We start from the raw sequence: 20,179 nt of genomic DNA, 5'->3' as shown, positions 1-20,179 counted from the left end.
TGCTAAATGAACAAAATTCTTGTAAATCCCTAGTTCTAACTGATTCGGGATTTTCCTTGGGGTCTTTCCCCTTAAAGAGATGAGAAGTGGAAAAGCAGGACACCGGGCTGGAAACAGCTCACTATAATTAAACATAGAAAAAAATGAAAAAATACATTACAAATTTTATATTGAGACTGCAATCCATTTTCCTGGGGGTAAGCTGGGACTTACTCCTGTGAAGACATTATCAGATTGTGCTGTGAATTATATTTTTATTTCATGCATGCTCCATAGTACTGATGCTTCATTACATCATTAGACCCATGAGCTTGTTTGGGTCAGCTTTCTAAATCAGCACTGCGGTGTGAATCATATTTAGTCTTCCCCATATGAGCCTGAAATGAAAACAATTCCATAGGTGTGCTGAACCCATGACCAAACTTTCCTTGGCTTAACCAGAACCACACACAAACTTTCAGCCTGAATTGGATCCAAAGCTTAATGATTAATGATTTGACCCACACACACTTTTAGGAATATAGTATTTCTGCTTCAATATGCCATTGATCTGTTGCCTTACAAACAAATACTTGTTTTTGCAGATACTTACGTTGCTAAAGCAGTGCTGATTTCTTTATGGTGCTTTAAAGTTCTGTGAATTATCAGACAGGGATGTGTTGAACTTGGCCTGTGGTGAGCCATCTTCCATTCATAAAAAGCATACAGAAACCAAAACAAAGAACACCACAGTGCCAAAGTGGTACTAACAGCATATTTATGCATCAACTTTGAAGTTCTTGGAGCAGCATGACACCTCTTGATCTCCAGTTCCTCTGCTTTGAATATTTATATTTTCTACAAATTTATTTGAGTGAAGCAACATCCTACATCTCAGAGGGGAGAATGTTTTGCTCCGTGTGAGTTTGGAACTCAACAGTGGAATAGCAGCTTAGGGTTATCTCGCCCTTAGCAGAAAAGGGGAGATTATTGAAATGATTAAGCATGTCCTTCTATAACCCAAATTCCCCTACCAACTCAAAACAGCTTCTTCTTTTTTTCAAGGCAGTGATGCTCTGTAATATCCTTTTGCATATCACACTTATTTCTTGGGTCAAGTATTAACTTGTTCTACACATTATACAGAATGAGGTGGTAATATTCTGAACTGAATTTCAGATGGTTCCCCCACATTAGAACAAATAATTCTTGCATGTCAAAGAAGAGCACACCAGGAAGAAAGGTTTATTTAAGGTTTAGAATAGCACTCTCCCTTATGAGCGAGTTTACTATATTCAGGGATTTTTTAATGTGGGGCAAAATTTGAAAAAATGTAACTCCCCGCTTTCAGTCAGAAGCAGTAGAGGCCTAAATCCAGCCACTTTACTGACATGTTGACAAGCCAAAATGTGGGTTCCTTCCTTGGTGGTACAAGAAGGAGATTCAACAGGAATGGCTCCCACACTGCCAGCATAACATGAGAAAGGGGTCTTAGTCACAATGGGGCAAAGCCAAGTGAAGTTCAAGTAATCCCATTTAACTGATTTGTAGACTGCACCATGTGTTTTCTGGGCTCTATATGTGTGCCTTTGATAGCTGAACAATTATTCCAATTTTCGGTTCATTGATCTGCAAACCAGGCATCTCCATGAATCACATATTTTAAAGACCCTGCTTTACATGCCTTCCCTACTGCTTTTTTATTATTCTCATTATTACCACCATCATTATATCAGCATTTTGTTTCACCAGCAAATGTCGTCTCAAGTGCAAAGATGATCAGGTGCTACAGATGGAAAGCATTTCCCAGATAGGGGACTTTACCTAGAGTTGGACCCGACTATGTTCTGGGCTATACATTGACAAATCCACATGGCTAAGAGAGAAAGAGGTGAGGTCAAGAATGTTAATGGATTTTAGGCAGGTGCAAAATACCAGCTCAAAAGGGCGGACACGCACTAAGAATGAAGGAACACAGTACCTCTGAGGACGTGTTCAGCCCAGGGACTTGTGATCTATAGCATCAAGCTCACAAATACTTCCACACATAAAATCCATTACTGGTTCCCCCACTAACCATTCTTCTTCAGCAGCCTCACATAGCAGCAAGAAGCATTGAAATGGTTGCTACTTAATGTCCTCTCAAAAAGATCTCTACAGCCGTTTTTCATCTTCAATCTCTCCTTGGGTCTCTTCACCTGCTTTTAAGCAAAGAAATAATATATCAACAACCCTCTTCCGTCTTTTTCCTCCTGAGGTCGCATGATTGTTCCTGAACTAATTCAGTGGAGCAAAGTATTGGAAAGTGAAATAATGTGGATCAGTGGTCCTTAACCTTTCTCTCCCCGAGGGCTGAGGGATTGACAAGTATAAAAGAAGGTATAGAAGTGACATGCTGTAGAACAGAGATAGGCTTGCAGGATCTCTTTTGTTTTATGAGAACCCCCAAGGTCTGCCAAGAAGATGCAGGTGCAAAATACTAGCTCAAAAGGGTGGACACACACTAAGAATGAAGGAACACGGTACCTCTGAGGACGTGTTCAGCCCAGGGACTTGTGATCAATAGCACCAAGCTCACAAATACTTCCACACACAAAATCCATTACTGGTTCCCCCACTAACCATTCTTCAGCAGCCTTACATAGCAGCAAAAAGCATTGAAATGGTTGCTACTGTTGGAAAACTGGGAGACAGAAACCATTGTTTATTTACCGCAAATCACCCAGAGCTCTACCAGCAGATCGTTATCTACCTTCTGCCCACGCCTGTTACAGAAAATGCAGTTCATGGCATTCATGTACACCAAGAATACTAAGGTTGCTGGATCTCAGGCTTTGACTTGAGGTTTCATGGTGGGGAAGGAGCTGGGGAAGAGTCTGTGGGGAAGGAGTGGCCAGAGTCTAGCTGCATCTGTGGATCCTGAGCCTGTGTTTGTCTCTGTCCCTGCCCCGCAGGTATTTAAGGTGGGGCTGCCAGAGGCAGTGCCTCGGCGACACACCGAGTGCAATGTAAAGTGTGCACTTAGCATTGCATTGGGTGTCACACAGGAGGCCAACCACGACTCATAGACTTATATGCATGATTCATGGCTGTATTTGCATATAAGTCCATGGGCACATCCTGCCGATCTGCCTTTTTTTTTTTAATGCCGATCAGCGTGGAGGAGAACAGCTCCGGCCACCCAAGTAAGCAGCCCTCAAGCCACGCGGCTCCGCAGAATCCTTGCGGAGTGGAGCCACTTTGGAGGATTCCGGGGGGATGGACGGATTGCCTCCCCCCCGGGCAGATTCCCCACCGGAATGGACGGTGGGGAATCCATACATCCCTACAGAGTGGTGTGGGCATGGGGGGCAAGAGCTATGTTGGTGTTCACTACTCATGCCACAAAAACTTCCAAGAGGTGCCTTTGTCACTCACACAACAATTACAGTAGTATTTTCTCTGGCACAAAAGATGGTGCTTTGGGTGATCCAAATGTTTGCTCACCCCACAAGAGCAACAAAATCTTGAGGGAAGACATGAGGCAAGGGTTTGTTATCACTGTTCTTCATTCCCTTACACGAGTTCCATTTAAAAGAAACATACCAAGTAGGATAAAAAGCACACGACTTTCTCAAGTCACCATGGTCTCATACAGTGGCTAAGAAAGTGTGCTTTGTGAAAGGGGAAGTCATCAGCTTGAATCTCACCTCACCTGAACCATGCAGTTCACCACCTCACTGGCCAGGGGTAGGCAACATGATACCCGCAGGCATCGGTGTGCCCCAGGACACCGTTATTAGTGCCCAGCAAGGAGCCCTTCCCCTCCCACCCTAAAAAAAACAAAAACACATTTTCTAACTGGCAGCAGGGATGCCTTCAAAACAACATGAGGGCCTTCAGTTGCTGCCAACTTCATTTCCCGCGAATGCCTCTGAGCTACATGATGGGGCTCAGAGACACTCTTAGGAAACGACAAAAGCAGCTGGCTGCAGACCAATGCTTTCCTCTGCAGCACATTCAGCCACCAAGGAAAAAAAAGGAAAGGAAGGGCAGGGAGGGGTGGGGTGGGGCAGGGCGGGGCAGGGCAGGGCGGGGCAGGGTGGTGAGGAGAAAAAAGCACTGAAAACTGTGGGTTTGAGTGAGTTGTTTAGTTTGTCATTTGGGCAGATTACCTGTCCTTTGTGACTAGCCATGCCTTCCACGGCAGCTGTTTTCTGATGGTGCCCACGATAGTTTCTGAAATCTCTACATGTGCTCACGGGCTTTGAAAATGTGAGCTGCATACATGCAATATTGGTATTAATGTAATGAAGGATCAGACATGACCACTGTGAAAAATAAAGTAGATCTTGCCAAAGTACATTAGATGTTAGTTTCTGGTTGTTACACATCCAGTTAGGTAAATATGGTAAATATGGAAGGTAAATATGGAAGGTAAATATAGCAGAAATTCTTTACTGCGCTTAATTGTGGTTAGAACCACAAATTGTGGCTAGAAACACAATTACAGCCACTTCACACAATTTTAAACACATTTTTACAGGTACATCTCAGCAGTTTAGGGAGCAATCCTTGGCCACTAGACACTGTCTAGAGGGCCACAGGATATGCTGTTTTCTGGGAACCGACCTCATACATGCAGCCTCCTCTCCCGGTCAGCCCCCAGTGGCTAGAAAATGGCTGTCTAGCAGAAAATAGCAGGGCAGGAGAGGCATGGAGGGAACAAGCCCACCCCCCACCCCCACCCCGTGCCTCTCCTGCCTTGCTTTGGATAGGTGGTCACCTCCGAGTTCGGAGGCGGCCGCCTATCTTGATAGGATTGTGCCCTTAAACATAATGGGTGAACACAACAAATGCATACATCATACAAGTGCACTTGTCAGGGAGCCATGATTGGCCACAACTCCCCATTGAGTGGCAAACCTCAGTTTGCCTCTTTGAAATGGGTGAAACAGCCCTTAAATGCTACCCCTGTTGAAGGAGCCTTTCTTTAGAAGAGTGCAAGCAAGATAGAACATGGCTTAAAAAGCAGCCTTCCCCAACTTGGTGCCCTCCAGATGTTTTGGACTTCAATGCCCATCAGCCCCAGCCAGCTTAGCCAAGGGTCAGGAATCCTGGGAGCTGTAGTTCAAAACATCTGAAGGGCACCAGGTTGGGGAAGCCTGCTAAAAAGCACTACAAAGGCTCATCCTCTCTTGTCCTGTTTCTATAAAGTGGGTTAGGATGCAACTTTGGCTACCCAGGGTAAAGAAATGAACAAAGGGGTTGCACCTAGGGATTTCAGAGAAATCTGCAACAGAATCAAATGAGCTGAGATTTCTATGAATCCGAGCCATGGATCCTGCAGTGGATTGATTGGCTTTGCCTGAATCACACAGATTCCAAAGACTTGCGGATTGTGTTTTTTATTTTCCAGAACTTTACATAAATGTAGTCGTGGAAAAAGACATGAAATAAAAAAACACACCAGCCAAATGTACATTTCCCCCATTTCATGTGTATTTGGGGAGGGATTTGCACAATGGGGAGGGGGATTGCGTATTTTGGCGGGGATTTGCACATCTTTGCGAATGCAAATTTGCACAAATGTGAATTTGCACAAATTCGGGAAGCTGGAAAAAAACAGATTCTGTTAATGAGTGGACAACAGAATGAAAGGCACCTGACAATCCCCAAAACGCAGATGGAATGAATTTTACAAATCCATACATCCCTAGTCACAGCAGACCCGCTCAGTTCCCAAATCCTTCCAAGGCAAGACTGAGCAAAGAGTAAAACTTGATTAATTCACCAAAGCTGTTTGTGTTTCCCACAACTCCTCCTCCTCCTTTTTTTTTTAAATTATTACTGTAGATGCTGTACTTCGTATTCTTTGGTGCCATCTACAGGCTTGCTAACTATTTACATGTGCAGCATTTCTAATGCACTTGTTTCATTCGTGGGGGAAGGCGTAGGCCAAGCAGACTTTCCGTATTGCCACTTACTTTCCCCAAGGAATTGTGTCCTAACTGAATTCTTCACATATATGGGTATCGTCCTAACTCTTCATAGGGGTCCTTTGAATCCAGCATACTGTTTCCAACAGTGGTCAGCCAGATGTTTTGAGCAGCCAGTAAGCTGGTCATGACAGCTGCTCGCTGGCTCCAGATTGGGGGGGGGGGCTCGTGGGCAAAATGCCCTCCCTGAGCGGGTTCTTCACATCACCTCTGTCTGTGCTGCCTATTCACTTACCCTCTCCCTCTGGGCCCAATCTGTGCCGCCATCCAGAGGGAGAGCACAAGGCAAGGGAAGGAACTCTCCAGTCACTGCTTGTATGCTCAGAGAGGGAAGGGGAACAGGCCCCAACAGCAAGGAGGAGAAGCCGCACGCATTGACTGTGGGAACCCCTGTAGGGATGCAGGTCTTGGCAGGGGCCCACCTATGCCTGCCACTGACACTGAGACTGTTCTTTGACTCCAGCAACTCATATGCAGAGGTATACTGTCTCTGGACATTAAGGTTTCCTTGAGCTATCGTAGCTAATAGACCTATCCCCCGTGAATTTGTCAACTACCGTTTCTAAAGCCAACTAAGCAAGTGGCCCTTCTCTGCCCTGTAGCTCAGCCCAGGGCACAGCTTCCTCCCACCTTATCCACCTGCCTTAATCCTGACTGGCAGGGAGGTGGGGGTACTGTTTGCCACAAAGGTCCTCCTGCCTCAATCCAGGCACAGTCCAGGGATGGATTTCAACGTGTGCCTAGCCAACCTACTTCTTTGAAAGCCCCCACCGCCCCCCGCCACTGAAATTAAAACAAAGAAATTTGTGTTTTGCTGCTGAATTTCAGTAGGAAACCATTTCGAAAGGATAAACAGGACAAATTTAGCTTGCAATAGAGAGCCAGTTCAGGGATTGGGGAGACCTGCCACTCTACTAAACTGAAAATATCAGGGCTGTTTAAGGATCATATCAGAACATTTCAGAATCATTAACTTTTGCTCCCTTGGTTTGTATGGATCTTCCTCATTATTAGCCTAACACAGTTTCCCCCAACATGGTCCCCTCCAGATGTTTTGGACTACAAATCCTATCATTCCTACTGATTAGCCATGCTGGCCGGGACTGATCCAAAACATCTGGAGGACACCAGGTTGGGAAAGGCTGCCCGAATAAATCCCTTGTTTGCATTCTAGATTACTTCTGGCTGCATCATTGCTACAGGGATATTGCAGCTGAGTGATGTTTCTGCATTGGGGTAGGGTGGGGTGTAAAAAAAACTGAAGTGAGGCCTCAGTTAAAATGTTTGGGCAGTGAAATGAAAAGTTTGGGCAGATTCCCTAGGCTCTAATGATCCTCCCTCTGGTGTACATGCTTAATTCCTTGCATGTGTATGACATTGACCTGTAGCTTCTTGGTCTACTTTTCCTGACTAAACTGCTCTGTATAAATTTTGATTCAGTTCTCTCTTAATGATTCACTCACCAACTTTGGAATTAAGGGCCAAAACAGATGTTACTTCAGACACGTTTCTAGCAGCTACGTCTTTTTTTCATTTGTATATTTCTTACTTTTTTTAGGGTAGGCACCGGGGCCCTGGTCTGGAACGGGCACCTAATATGGGTCTGGGGAGGTACGCTACATATATACATGCTGTATGTTTTGTGACTTGGATTGTAGTCTGCGGATGAGATCATGTGCATGAACTATTGGCTCTCCACAAAATTCTAGTTCTTGGTTTGTTGTTCTGGCATATTGTAGTAGTCTGGATTACGGTAGATTGATAATGATCGCCTCATATCATCTGCGGGGGCCTACTTTTGTCTTGAGTTATAATTCCGCCCTTGAGGCACTCCTCCCACAGCATGCACCCTAACAGATTACCCAAATACACAGGGAATGGTGAGCCAGGCCGGCCCTACCATTAGGCAGAGTGAAGCAGTTGCCTCGGGTGGCAGATGCTAGGAGACAGCAGCAAGATGTTGGCAGAGAAAGCTGTGCTCCATACAACGTGCTCTGCACCACGTAAGTGAGCCTGCTGCCTTCCGTTTCAGTGGAGGACGTTATCAGTATTGAAGGCTCTGCCGGTCCAGTTGACTTTTTGTACATGGAATGGGAAGGGGCGCCATCTTGTTGGTTGCCTCAGGCAGCAAAATGCGGCCCTGATGGTGAGACTCTCTCTTGTGTTTTCCTAGATGGTGACTGGTGGGGAAGAAAAATAGACATACAAATGTGGATACGCAGTCCAGTCGAAATACTTTCCTTACCGGAGGAAATAAGAAAAATGTTTGCAAAAGCAACATTGTTAGTAGGCTGTGTACCTCATTCCATTCTTCAGGTTATCTTAGTTCAAATCCTGCTGTATTTAAGGCACTAAACATAACTGGGAAAAGGGAAATAAGAATGTTACGGAATAGGGTGTCCACTGATTAAAGGAGATCATTTGGCTAATCAGCTGCCTCTTTAGCCAATTAATTAAATTAATCATTGCAATTTGAGTAAACCACAATGTAGATGCCTTTCTGGTATATTGAAGGAAGCGTGTGAGATTACAGCATGACTTTTCATCACTTAATTGTTCTGCACTTCATGAGGGTCAACTCAATATGTGAACTGAGAAGCCAGTTCATTTTGGGTAACATCAAATCATCTGGTCCATTCATGGATGCAGAGCATGATTTGACACTGTACTCAAGTGATGGACATGCATGGACCAGTTCAGACATTTGGATTAGCAGTAACGTTCCATGAGTTACAGAGAGTGGTCCTGGGCCTAGGAAGTGCGCATGGCCCCACACAAATGACGGCATGCGTGAACCACGCATTTGCGCAAACCAGTGCATGCCCTTGATAACTTTGATCTTTCTACCACTTTTGGCAAGGCTGAAGGATCACGGATATCACACATGACATTGCTCGTAAGCTGCCAGCTGCAGGTGCCATCAAGATCTGGACCTGATCCCCACCACACAAAGGATATTACCATGAAGACAGCCTCATGTCTGAAACAGACCACAGACTTTCCTCTGCTCTGACCACAGCCAGAGCTGCAGGTTGAAAAATGACTGAAACAACATTAAGGTTTCTCAGATTTTAGACACCTATGGACTGAGTAGAGCCAACCACTAGCAAGGCCATAAATTATTCTTCACAGTGAAACTAGGCCCTCCTTGCATGTAAGCATGGCCCTCTAAACCAGGTATACAGAACCTGTGGCCCTCCAGATGTTATTGGACTACAACTCCCATCATCATTGACCATTGGCCATGCTGGATGGGGCCAATGGGAGTTATAGTCTAACAACATCTGGAGGACCATAGGGCTCCCCATCCCTGCTCAAAGCACATCTGCATGCCTACCTTCCATCCCCTTCAGCGGGGTGTGCATCTGAAGAACATTATAAGAATTACCTTGTAGTTTTCTAAAAGGCCCAGAGGTGGAGTGAGGCTGTTCAAAAAAGTAGTCTTTTAATTTCCTTTGTAATTAGAATTTCATTGCTAGTATAAATTGGCTTGCAGTGCTTGCTGCCTTTATGCAAGCTATTTCCCCGGAGTGAATAACTTTAAATTAAATGACTCTTATCAACCCCAAGGCATCGGTGTTTAAAATCCCAGAGTAGGTTCCTGGAACTTGGGAGTTATAAATTAAACAGAATTATATTTCTTTTTAAAAACTCAGTTGACTTTTGATTTCTTTTTTCTTTCTTGTTAATGATATGGTGTGAAGGAAATTGGAATGGTAGTCAGTGGTAATGATATACAAATGTAAGGTTACCCCAGTCTTCAGTTCAGACTGCATTCCCCCAAATTCAAGGTGTTTGTGTAATAGGGAATAAAGTTCTATTGCATGTTACACACACACTCGCTGCAGTAAATTGCTTGAAGTGTGGTAGTTCCAAGGCATGCACAGAGTTCACCCACCTCGTGACTTCCCTGGCCATTTCAGTGGAAGTGTTTGTGCATTCCTTTGCACCCACAGATCTGCTGTTTCCATTGGCATGTGTGACAAAGTCCATTCATGGAACTGATTCAGGTGTACACTTGCACATACCTGCATCTGTGAACTGAGAAAAGTGTCTCTCGTTTCCTATGGCCAGCTCATTGTTAAGCTCTGGATTCCACAAACTATTTTTTCCCACCACAAAGACCTCATGTTGATGGTGGCAATGTACAGGGCAACTACAGCTCGGTGTGTCCAAGATCTTTGAGCCTGAGGGCTAAATTCAGTTTCAGAGATCTCAGGGGCTGCATCCCAGTTCTGGGTGGGACTGAAGTCAAAGGGGGTGGATCGAAGGCAAAAGGGGCAGGGGCAAAAATCCCAGCATATTTTAGCTTAGTCTTAGGAGAGGCATTTCATCCTTTTAAAATGGGGAAAGGAAAACTGCAAAAAAGGAAACCACCAAATGATTGGCACCCAAGGGCAGGGCACGTAGCCACCTGGAGGGCCAGATTGGGAACTCAGACAGGCCAGATTTGGCCCACAGGCCTGAGGTTCAACAGCCCCACCACTCTAGCTGAAAATGGATTTGGTATCCCTTCAGTTGCTATCACCATGGTGGCCCTGGCCAGCCCAAGTCATGGATGGCTGTGAGGGACAGCCCACTTCCTAAAACGAGTTTCATGAGTTTCCGAAAGGAACAGCCCTGGCATATCAGCTCCCCTAGTAAAGAGTGTTCGCATTTCCAAAAAAGGAATCGACTCAGTAATAGATATCTCAGGAAGAGATCTCCTTGTCAGCCTGTCAGTAGTGAATGCTGGCTTCTTTCCTGATGTTTTCGTGGCAGTCTCCATGTGTGTTATGGGGCAGTGCAGAATTAACCTGGTGGCAAATGTACTGATGTCTTTTCTTGAAATGATATACTGCCATGAATTGCTGCCGTATGCAACGCTAAAGGCAGGGGATTAATGAGATGACTGAGGGGTGATTGATGGTAACAGAAACAACCATGAGAGCATGGGTAGACCGCTGCCAAAACTGTTACCGCTCCAAATAACTCTTAGGATCAACAGGTCAGTCAGCACTAATCTAGAATGCTTCCAGATTAGGCTTTTATTGTAAAATGGCCCAGCCTCATTCACAGAATTGTCTGCCATTCCCAACCCTCCTATATTTTCCCTCCACTTCTTCCATCTTTTTTCTTACCAGAAAAAAATATGTTAAGGAGGGAAAGATGGAATAACTGCACAGTGTTGTTTGATTAATAGCTATCACTGTCAGCATTAGATTTTTCCCAGCATTGTGTTAGAATCAGTTGCCTGGAAAAGGGCAACTATCATCTCTCCAAACTCCTACTTTTAAGGTGAGACTTTTCCTTGTGCCATTCATCAAAAAACACCTCTCATTTAATCGACTACGGTCAGGCCCTGTTCAGACCTGACCAGCCTTCCTCAACCTGGTGCCCTCCAGATGTTTTGGGCTTCAACTCCCAGCAACCCAGCCCTCATGGCTAATGGTTAGGAATCCTGGGAGCTGTCATGTGAAACATCTGGATGGCAGCAGGTTGGGGAAGGCTGAAATAGACATTCTGATGTTTGTGGCTTGGGAACCACATCCAGTGGATGAAATTGCCATGCTGCTCCAGTAACTATGGAAACAAGAAGTGCAAGGGGTGAGCACGTGATTAATATTCCCCATGCCAAGACTACTGAGTGGCCTTTTCAGGGGAATGGCAAGTTATCCATTTCCGGAGCGTAATTCAGAAAGCAATCTCCTGGCTCTTGCTTTCCATTCCTGGGAAATTGCATTCTCCATGCACTCAACCCATACATTTGAGTTGCTGGGGAAATGCGGTTCTCCCCCTTACACATGAAGCATACATATGCACCAGGCCAGCCCCTGACATTTTGCTGCCTGAGACAAAGGGCAAAGTGGTTCTCCCCTCCCACGCCATGTACGATACCTGGTGGTGGCAGTTGAATGGGACAGCATTCTCCACTGCACCAGAAGGCAGCAGGCTAGCTTAGGGGGTAGAGAGCAGGCCGCATGGCACACAGCTCTCTCCTCCAACACCTTGCTGGCACCTCCCAGCAACTGCTGTCTAAAGTGACCACCTCACTTTGTCTAATGGTAGGACCGGCCCTGACACAGACACACACAGCCACGCATGCCCTCCCTCCATGCTTGAGAAAACAGCATTTGCAGTCATGAGTCTTGTGTGGATCATTGGGGATGCTAATGTCATTGGCACATATTGAATGGCACCTGTGACATCATTGTCAAAGACTCCACCATTTCAATTACAAATCTATTCACAGACAGATAGATCTACTGGGTTGGATGCATCCAACTAGGCTGACAGAAGCAGACTTCCCTGTCCCTCCTCCCCTCAAGTCCCCTTAAAATGCTACATAGAGGGGTTGAGGAACCCTGCTGAATGGAGTGAGTTGTGCAGGGGGAAGAGAGAGGGGGAAGCTGCGAAAAACAGACAAAGCCCCTTTCCATGAGTGGAGCCCTCCATCCATGGAAGGCAAATCCTGAACCCAACCCGTTGGGTCTGTCAGTGCAGGAGGAATGGGTCTCTGTTCTTTCTCAAATATTACCTCACTTTCACAAGGGAGAAGTTACCTGGAAAGAACATGTGTGATTGCTGGGAAACATGATATTCCTTCACCAGAAGTGCTACCAGGAGGAAAGCCACCTGAATTCCCTTTCAACCAGGGCATGAGGTGGGGATGGGATGAAGTGGGATGCCATTCCATTTCTTTTCAGATGGACCTATAACCATCCCAGTTCTTTTCACATGGACATAATTGCGCCTGACCTAACCACCCTGCTTCCCTTGTTTTCTCCCACTTTGACCTATAACCATCCTAGTCCCTTATCAGCAAATATTGGACCAGAGGTGGGGAGGGTACTTGGAGAGATCAGGGGCAAAGGGTCCACAACCTTTTTGGGCTGGTGGGCACATTTGGAGTACAACATTGTATAAAGTGTTGTGGGCACTCTCATAAAATGAATGCCATGTGGGGCTTGCCCATTAACAAAATGCCTGCCATGGTGGGTGTGTCCAGTCACAAAAAAAGCTAAAGTAGTGCAGCTAAAAGTACGCACACACATGCACATCATGTAGGGCCCAGAGGCATTCTTGGAACTAAAGATGGCACCAGGGAGGACAGCATTTTGCTTTGCAGCATGCCGGTCTCATAGTTAAAAATCATCATCATCTTTAAAAAATAGAAAATCAGGAGTGGCAAAGAGCCACGCAGGCACCAAGAGATGTGTCTGTAGGATATTGTGTTGCCCATAGGCACCACTTTGAGGATCCCAGAGACAGGAAGCTGAACTGGGAAGCCAGAAATCAAACTGTAAGGGGAATGAGATATTCTAAAATGTCTTCCTTCCTTCATGAGTCACACCTGAGGAAGAACAAGGCCCTATCCTTACAGTTAAGGATATTTATTGGGAAGAGGTGTACATATTTAGCAGTCCAGTTTATTTATAATTGCCTTGCCTATGAGTTGATGGTAGCAGCTTCAGTGAGGGTGGGCAGGATAACCGTGACTCTTAGGAACAAGAGACATGGGGAAATCAGCCATTACGTGTTTGTTTGTCCCAACAGTCCTAGGGTAACCTGAAACCTGCATGACACCTAGGACAGGCTAATATATTTATACCTCTTTGTCCACTCCATCTTCAGACTCTAACAACACAGACTCGGTGACGTCAATGTCAAGTCAGCCTTTTAATTTCTCTTCTGTGACACCATCACCCCGGTACAGTATTTTTTGTTACATCCTGCCTGATAAAGGGATCACAAGATCTTGAAAGATTGCCCCCAAATTTTGTGCATATTTGGTTGGTCCTAATGAAGGTATTGCCTGATCATATTTTTTGGGTTTTTTCTAGTGGACCAGCACAGTTTTCTTTTTTTAATGTACAAATTATTAGTGAGGTGCGCATTCCCCTCAACTTGATTCAAAATGGGCTCAGCTATTATGAATTATTTTCCACGCACACACACAAATCAGAAAACAGCTGGTTGGGGGGTTTGCCAAGGCCATTGCAAAATTTGGAAACCTCAATGTGCTCCCAATGGCATCATTGGGACCACAGTGGGGCATGAATACCTCCTCCATCCCCCTAAGCCCTCCAACTCCTACACCCATGAGATACTTTGTTGTCCCCTCCCTTCACCCAAAATTTGCTTGGTGGTGCAGCAGCAGTGGTGACAGCAACTTGGAGGCCTCTTTGCAAGGCCTCAATTCCTCCTGGGTACCTGGAATGCTGACGCAGCAGCATCATAGATACAAAGGACATGTAGTTTTCCATGGTGCCTGAGTTCTGAGGGGATGCCAAGCACCTGAAAACAACATGTCCCAGGGCTCCTTGTCCCTGTGATACTATTGTGAGTGCACTGAACAGCATCACAGTGGCAAGGAGTCCTTGGAGATGACACTTCCAGGATGAATGACATCTCTACTGTGTACTCAGGAATAATGAGAAGAGGAAGCTTCCGTTGGAGTTCTTAGAACAGTTTATTAAGGCTCAACACATTTTGAGTCTGACGACTGTTCTTTGGAGGCAACTGAACCAGTTTCATCAAGATAACTAAACCAATTCTGTATGGTGTTAGCCATCATACCTGTGATGGTAACGCAAGTATGCAGCCAGACCAGGGCCTTTATCATTATTAGAAACAAACCATTGGAACTCGTACCGATGAATGGAAAAATACTAATTTACACAAAGTTACTGTTTGTTGGTTTTCAGTTTGCTCAAGCTGTATTTTCAAGAATGAACTTGATGGTTTATGTGTATGTAAAAGGAGGAAACTACATAAACAAGAAACGTTCTTTGCTTTCTTTCTTATTTCTGGCAGCCCCATTCAGTTCTTCCAAATCTGCAGACAACATTGTAAAATTTGATATTTACGGAGATGGGATAGGCCGATACAATGTCTTCAATTTCCAGCACAACGGAGGCAGATACTCCTACTTAAAGGTTGGGCAGTGGGCAGAAACCTTGACCCTTGACGTAGAATCCATTCATTGGTCCAGAGGCCTCATTCCCACTGCCCAATGCAGCGACCCCTGCGCACCCAATGAGATGAAGAACATGCAACCGGGAGACGTCTGCTGTTGGATTTGTATTCCCTGTGAGCCCTTTGAGTACCTGGCTGATGAGTTCACCTGTTCAGACTGCGGGCCTGGACGTTGGCCCACAGTGGATCTCGCCAGCTGTTATGACCTCGCAGAAGATTACATCAAGTGGGAAGATGCCTGGGCAATTGGTCCCGTGACTATCGCATGCCTGGGCTTCCTTTGTACTTTGCTCGTTGTGGGGGTCTTTATCAAGCATAACAACACTCCCTTGGTCAAAGCTTCAAGTCGTGAGCTGTGCTACATCCTTCTCTTTGGAGTCTTCCTCTCATACAGCATGACCTTCTTTTTCATTGCCAAGCCCTCGCCGGCCATTTGCACCTTGCGCCGTTTGGGCCTGGGCACGTCCTTTGCCATTTGCTATGCTGCTCTCTTGACAAAAACAAACTGTATCGCCAGAATATTTAACGGGGTGAAGAACGGGGCTCAGAGGCCCAGATTCATCAGCCCACGTTCTCAGGTCCTCATCTGCCTGAGCCTCATCATGGTGCAGATTGTGGTGGTGTCTGTGTGGCTGATTTTGGAGGCCCCGGGCACTCGCCGGTACACCCTCCCTGAGAAAAGGCAGACTGTCATCTTGAAGTGCAACGTCAAGGATTCCAGTATGCTAATCTCTTTGACGTATGACGTTATCCTTGTGGTCTTATGCACTGTGTATGCCTTCAAAACGAGGAAGTGCCCAGAAAACTTCAACGAAGCCAAATTCATTGGCTTTACAATGTATACAACATGCATTATTTGGCTGGCCTTTCTGCCGATCTTTTACGTGACATCTAGTGACTACAGGGTAAGTCTTCCACCGTCGTTTCAGCCAGTGAAATGAGCATTCTGTTAAACATGATTCAGGGTTGTTGTTTTTAAAGGAAAGCACGGCCTCCTTCCAAACACAGCCTGCTTGAGAAGTCAGGGCAGAGCATGCTGCTGTAGACTTAAGCCTATACAGCACACAGCAAATAGGGACGGGCCTTCAGTAACGTGTAGCGCAGGAACGAGCACTTGGTTGGGGATCCCGTTCCAGTGGTGGGTGGCTCCAGAGTTGTGAGGGAGAACACACACACACGCCCTCTCTCTCCTTGCATTCATTCTTTCTCATACATACACACATCACATCACCCATCCATTCACACAAGCGGACGCATGTACCTCCATTCATTCATTCTCTCTTCCAGTCATTTTCTTTCTCACACACATACTCCCCCCTCTCTCAGGAGTGTTGAACCTCTTTAAGACTGAGGGCTGAATTCCCTTTCAGAGACGCTCTCGGGGCTGAAGGCAAAAGGGGCTCAGGAAAAAACGCTCAAAATGCCAGCATAGCATAGCTTAACTCTCTTCCTGCCAGTCAGGAAGCCTTAGGAGAGGCACTCCAACCTGTTAGAATGGGGGGCGGGGGGACTGCACAAAAGCTGGAAAACCACTAAATGATGGGTGATCAGGGGGAAAAGGGTAGGGCCAAGGCTGGATTTGGCCCCCTGGGTGTCAGGATTCCCTTAGCCCCCATTTCACTTCACGCCCAAACATACACAGATAAGAGGCTTCAGTCTACAGCTTTTAATCCATTACTTCACAGGGTCATACAGAAGCAAATTCTCAGAGACTCTCCATCTACAAGGAATGCCTTCAGGGGATTCAAATGGAATTTACGAGAGTTGCCCGCCATTTGAGGCAGTCTCGCTAGCCTAACTTAAGGGCGGGAGGTCCCTCTCTTGTTCTGAGGCCTCTAAGCACAGCTTTTCACGCAAGGCCAATCGGGTAGACCATCTAAGTTCCACCCCTGCCTTCTCTCTCTTTGCTCTGCACCTGCGCCTGGCATCTATTAGGTCACTCTCCTGTTCGCTGCCTCTCACGGGGGGTGGGGGTGAGGAGAGACCCTCAAGCTCAGCCATCTGGACATTTGTAACCTGAGAAGCTGGCCTACTCATATGTGGACTAGCCTGGGAAAACACCTCCCCCATGTATGATGGCTCTCCTTCAGAATCTGAATAGCTATCCCACTCCCTGTGCTCAGAAACACCCCTGACAGCGGGCCTGAAGTTCTGCACCCCTGCCATAAGAGCTCTGTTTTTGCTGGTGGTGTTTTACAACACCTGACATGGGGGAGGGGCTTATGAATCGCCTTTGCAGGGCCCACTGATTTTTCAGTGGTTTCCTCCATGCAGGTTCAGACCACAACCATGTGTATCTCTGTAAGTTTGAGCGGCTTCGTTGTCCTGGGATGTTTGTTCGCCCCCAAAGTGCATATCGTCCTCTTCCAGCCACAGAAGAACGTGGTCACTCACAGGCTGCATCTCAACAGGTTCAGCGTCAGTGGGACAGGAACCACTTATTCCCAAGGTAATTAACAAAGAGCATGACTGAGAAATAGGAGTGCTGCATTTTCCCCCTAAGAGAGCCTTTCCTTTGCCACTCATTCCTGCATTTGGTAATTTCTCCACCACTTTTCCATTAAAAAAAATGTAGATGCTCAAGGCAGGTTATGGTCACAGTCAAATGTCTCAAATATGGTTTATAAGTACATTTTTTAAAATCAACTGAAGTTTGAAGTCAAACACAATTAAAACACAATAGCAATTAGGTCAAGCAGTACTTAAAGGAAGTAATAAAAACCAATCCTGAGCATTTTTCAAATTACATCAAAGATTAAGGGCTCCTTCACACAGAGCTTTTATCCTGCTATTGAGATTGCTCACTCATGGAAGTTTATGGGCCCTTTAGATGAAGTTGTGAACCTCCAGGGCATCTCCTGCACTAAATGACCTTTATTCAGTGTTTAATAGATCAGAGATGATGAGCTCTCAAATTACCCTGCTGTGTTCCGCTTGAGTTCTCTCTGTGAAAAGGGAAAAGCCACCAGAAGAGGAGCGAGATCAACTAAACATATGGAAGTCTCTGATAAGGGGGAGAAGAAGGGGGAAAGGGAAGGGGGGAAAGGAAGCATGTGTAAAGAGCGTCTGTTGTGATCCTACATTTTAAAACAGAAGCAGAAAGCCCCATTTTAAATGCAGGATTTTAGGCTGGTGTAGAGATGCTCTAAGAAGAAAACAGATGCAGCTAAAAACATTAAGAGCTGCAGGGCAAATGGTTTTCTAAAAAGCTGGCTCATTAATAGCTGTGCAACAGGTAGAAATCCAAGGAGTGTTGTTTTGCTCTGGCATTGACAGGAAGTGATGCTGAAATGCTTCACTTGCTGAATTTCTGCCCGCCCTGCATCTCTTAACAGCACAAGAAAATCAGATTGTTACCTCAGTAGCGAAATATGTGTGAGGAAAAAAGGATGTTCCCTCTTCATTTTTTAAATCCTTGAACATGGTGAATGGAGCACAGCTTAATAACACGTTTTCTAATAAGAAAAAGTCTTCTAATTATTATTTTGTAATGCTCGAATTCAAAGCCAGCATGATCCAGTGGAGGAAATACTGAATGTGGAATTAGTTGCTCAGGCATCAAATGACTGCTCATCCAAGAACTGCTGGAGCTCCTTTGGGCAAGCGTCAGCCTCATCTGCAAAGGCTAGCATTGCAAGGTATCATTAGTACATCAGTCAATGACCACTGCAATCCTACGCATGTCTGCTCAGAAGTAAGTCCTCAATGGGACTCACTCCCGGGTAACTGTGCATAGGACTGCAGATAGTAGTTGATTTAGGTACCAATCCTACACACACATAACAGAGAGTAAGCCCTGTTAGCAGAACATGTCATTTTTGTACAAAATGGCCAGTGGTATCGCACCAACTTACTCTGGCCTATGTACTGTTTTCTGAGGCATATTCCATTCTCCTAAGGATGATGCACTAACTGGATTTGGCTGACAGCTGGGCAGGTGTCTCTCATGCTGACTGTCCTCGTCTTCCCTCAGCAATTGAACTGTGTTGCCTGATGTACACACATATCCATCCTCCTAGCTTCTCTCACCAGCAAGGATGTTCATTACAGGGAAATCTAGTTCTTTTTTGGGTCGACAAGAATTCCACAGCATGTACAACTCACTTTGCGTCTGCAAGCCAAGCTGCAGGCTGTTCCTGAACTCTGGGAACTTTGGGTTTTGGGGAAGGTTCCACAATTTGCTCAAATTTCTAGCCATGTGCACAAATTACAGCCGAATTCGCACAAATTGTGCAAATTCGGCCGTAATTTGCATAATTTGTGCAAATTAGGCCATAACTTGCGCAGGTTGCTCAGAAATTTGCACAAATTGCAAACCTTCTGCAATATTCGTGGGAAATCTGCCAACTGGCCCAACTCGTCACAGATCAAGTCGGGCACCGCAGCAGGAACCGAAACAAATTCCGGGAGGGTGAGCCTAGGAAAACGCCTCCAACTCCACCCCCCAAAGAGATTTCTCTGACATCTCTACTTACCAGTGGCATCACTTTTCCCAGGCTCACCACAGAGGAGGGACAGATAACAACTGATTTCACAGCAGTGCCCACAGAACAGGACTGGTGCCCAAGATAAATATCTATAACACTGGCTGTTCTGGGAGTAATATATCTATACTTTCTAGGTACCTCAGCTATTTTGTCAGCCATAACTTCTACCAAAGAACCCTGGGAATTGTAGTTTGTTGAAAGTGCTGAGGGTTCTTTGCTAGAATCTGTGGCCGCATCATCGAACCACAGTTGCCGGTATTCTTTCCTTTGGGGTTATGGTAGTTTTGAACCTGGTTTAAATTTGTAATGTAGCCATATCATCTGTGTTATCATCTGTCTGATTTTGAGACATTCAGTTGTATTCCTCCTCATTTCAAGGCCAAGGGGGGGGGCAGGGGGAGCATGTGCATAATTAAAAATCCTTTGTTGCTAATGACAGTTTTTCTCTTTCAGCCTCAGCTAATGTGTACGTTCCAACCATCTGTAACGGAAGAGAAGTTGTGGATTCCACCACCTCATCTCTGTGATCATTCACAGTCCTAGACTGTTAGGAAGAATTGCACATTTCTTGTGCACTCTGGAAAATAAGAACATTTTAAAAGGACTAGCAATTTTTTTTCTAGACACAGTGTAATAAATTATTTTTGAGGACTGTACAGTATATAGTGGCGTTCTTTTTAGAACTTTAGGACCCCTCTGTGATTAACAGTTCTAAGGGATGTGTAAATAACCACGACTTCCAATGCCACCATGTTGACCCAGCAGTTGATCAGTTGC

At 45.5% G+C, this 20,179-nt stretch overlaps 1 protein-coding gene across 1 annotated transcript in view; it reads left to right on the top strand.

Annotated features, from left to right (window-relative positions):
* GRM3 (glutamate metabotropic receptor 3) overlaps positions 1-19,929 on the top strand; it is a 61,571-nt gene extending 41,642 nt beyond the window's left edge. Inside the window, exons 3-5 of the mRNA XM_084811845.1 lie at positions 14,754-15,820; positions 17,190-17,364; positions 19,856-19,929. Coding sequence (XP_084667971.1) covers positions 14,754-15,820; positions 17,190-17,364; positions 19,856-19,929 — 1,316 coding nt within the window. The remainder of the gene's footprint in view (positions 1-14,753; positions 15,821-17,189; positions 17,365-19,855) is intronic.
* Positions 19,930-20,179: the final 250 nt, after the last annotated feature.

The sequence above is a fragment of the Heloderma suspectum genome, chromosome 7 (assembly GCF_057233095.1).
Source record: "Heloderma suspectum isolate Gila_16-S chromosome 7, 16-S_ref, whole genome shotgun sequence".
Lineage (NCBI taxonomy): Eukaryota > Metazoa > Chordata > Lepidosauria > Squamata > Helodermatidae > Heloderma > Heloderma suspectum.
Note: the sequence above shows the minus strand (reverse complement) of the source record. Positions and strands in the feature narration are given on the sequence as shown.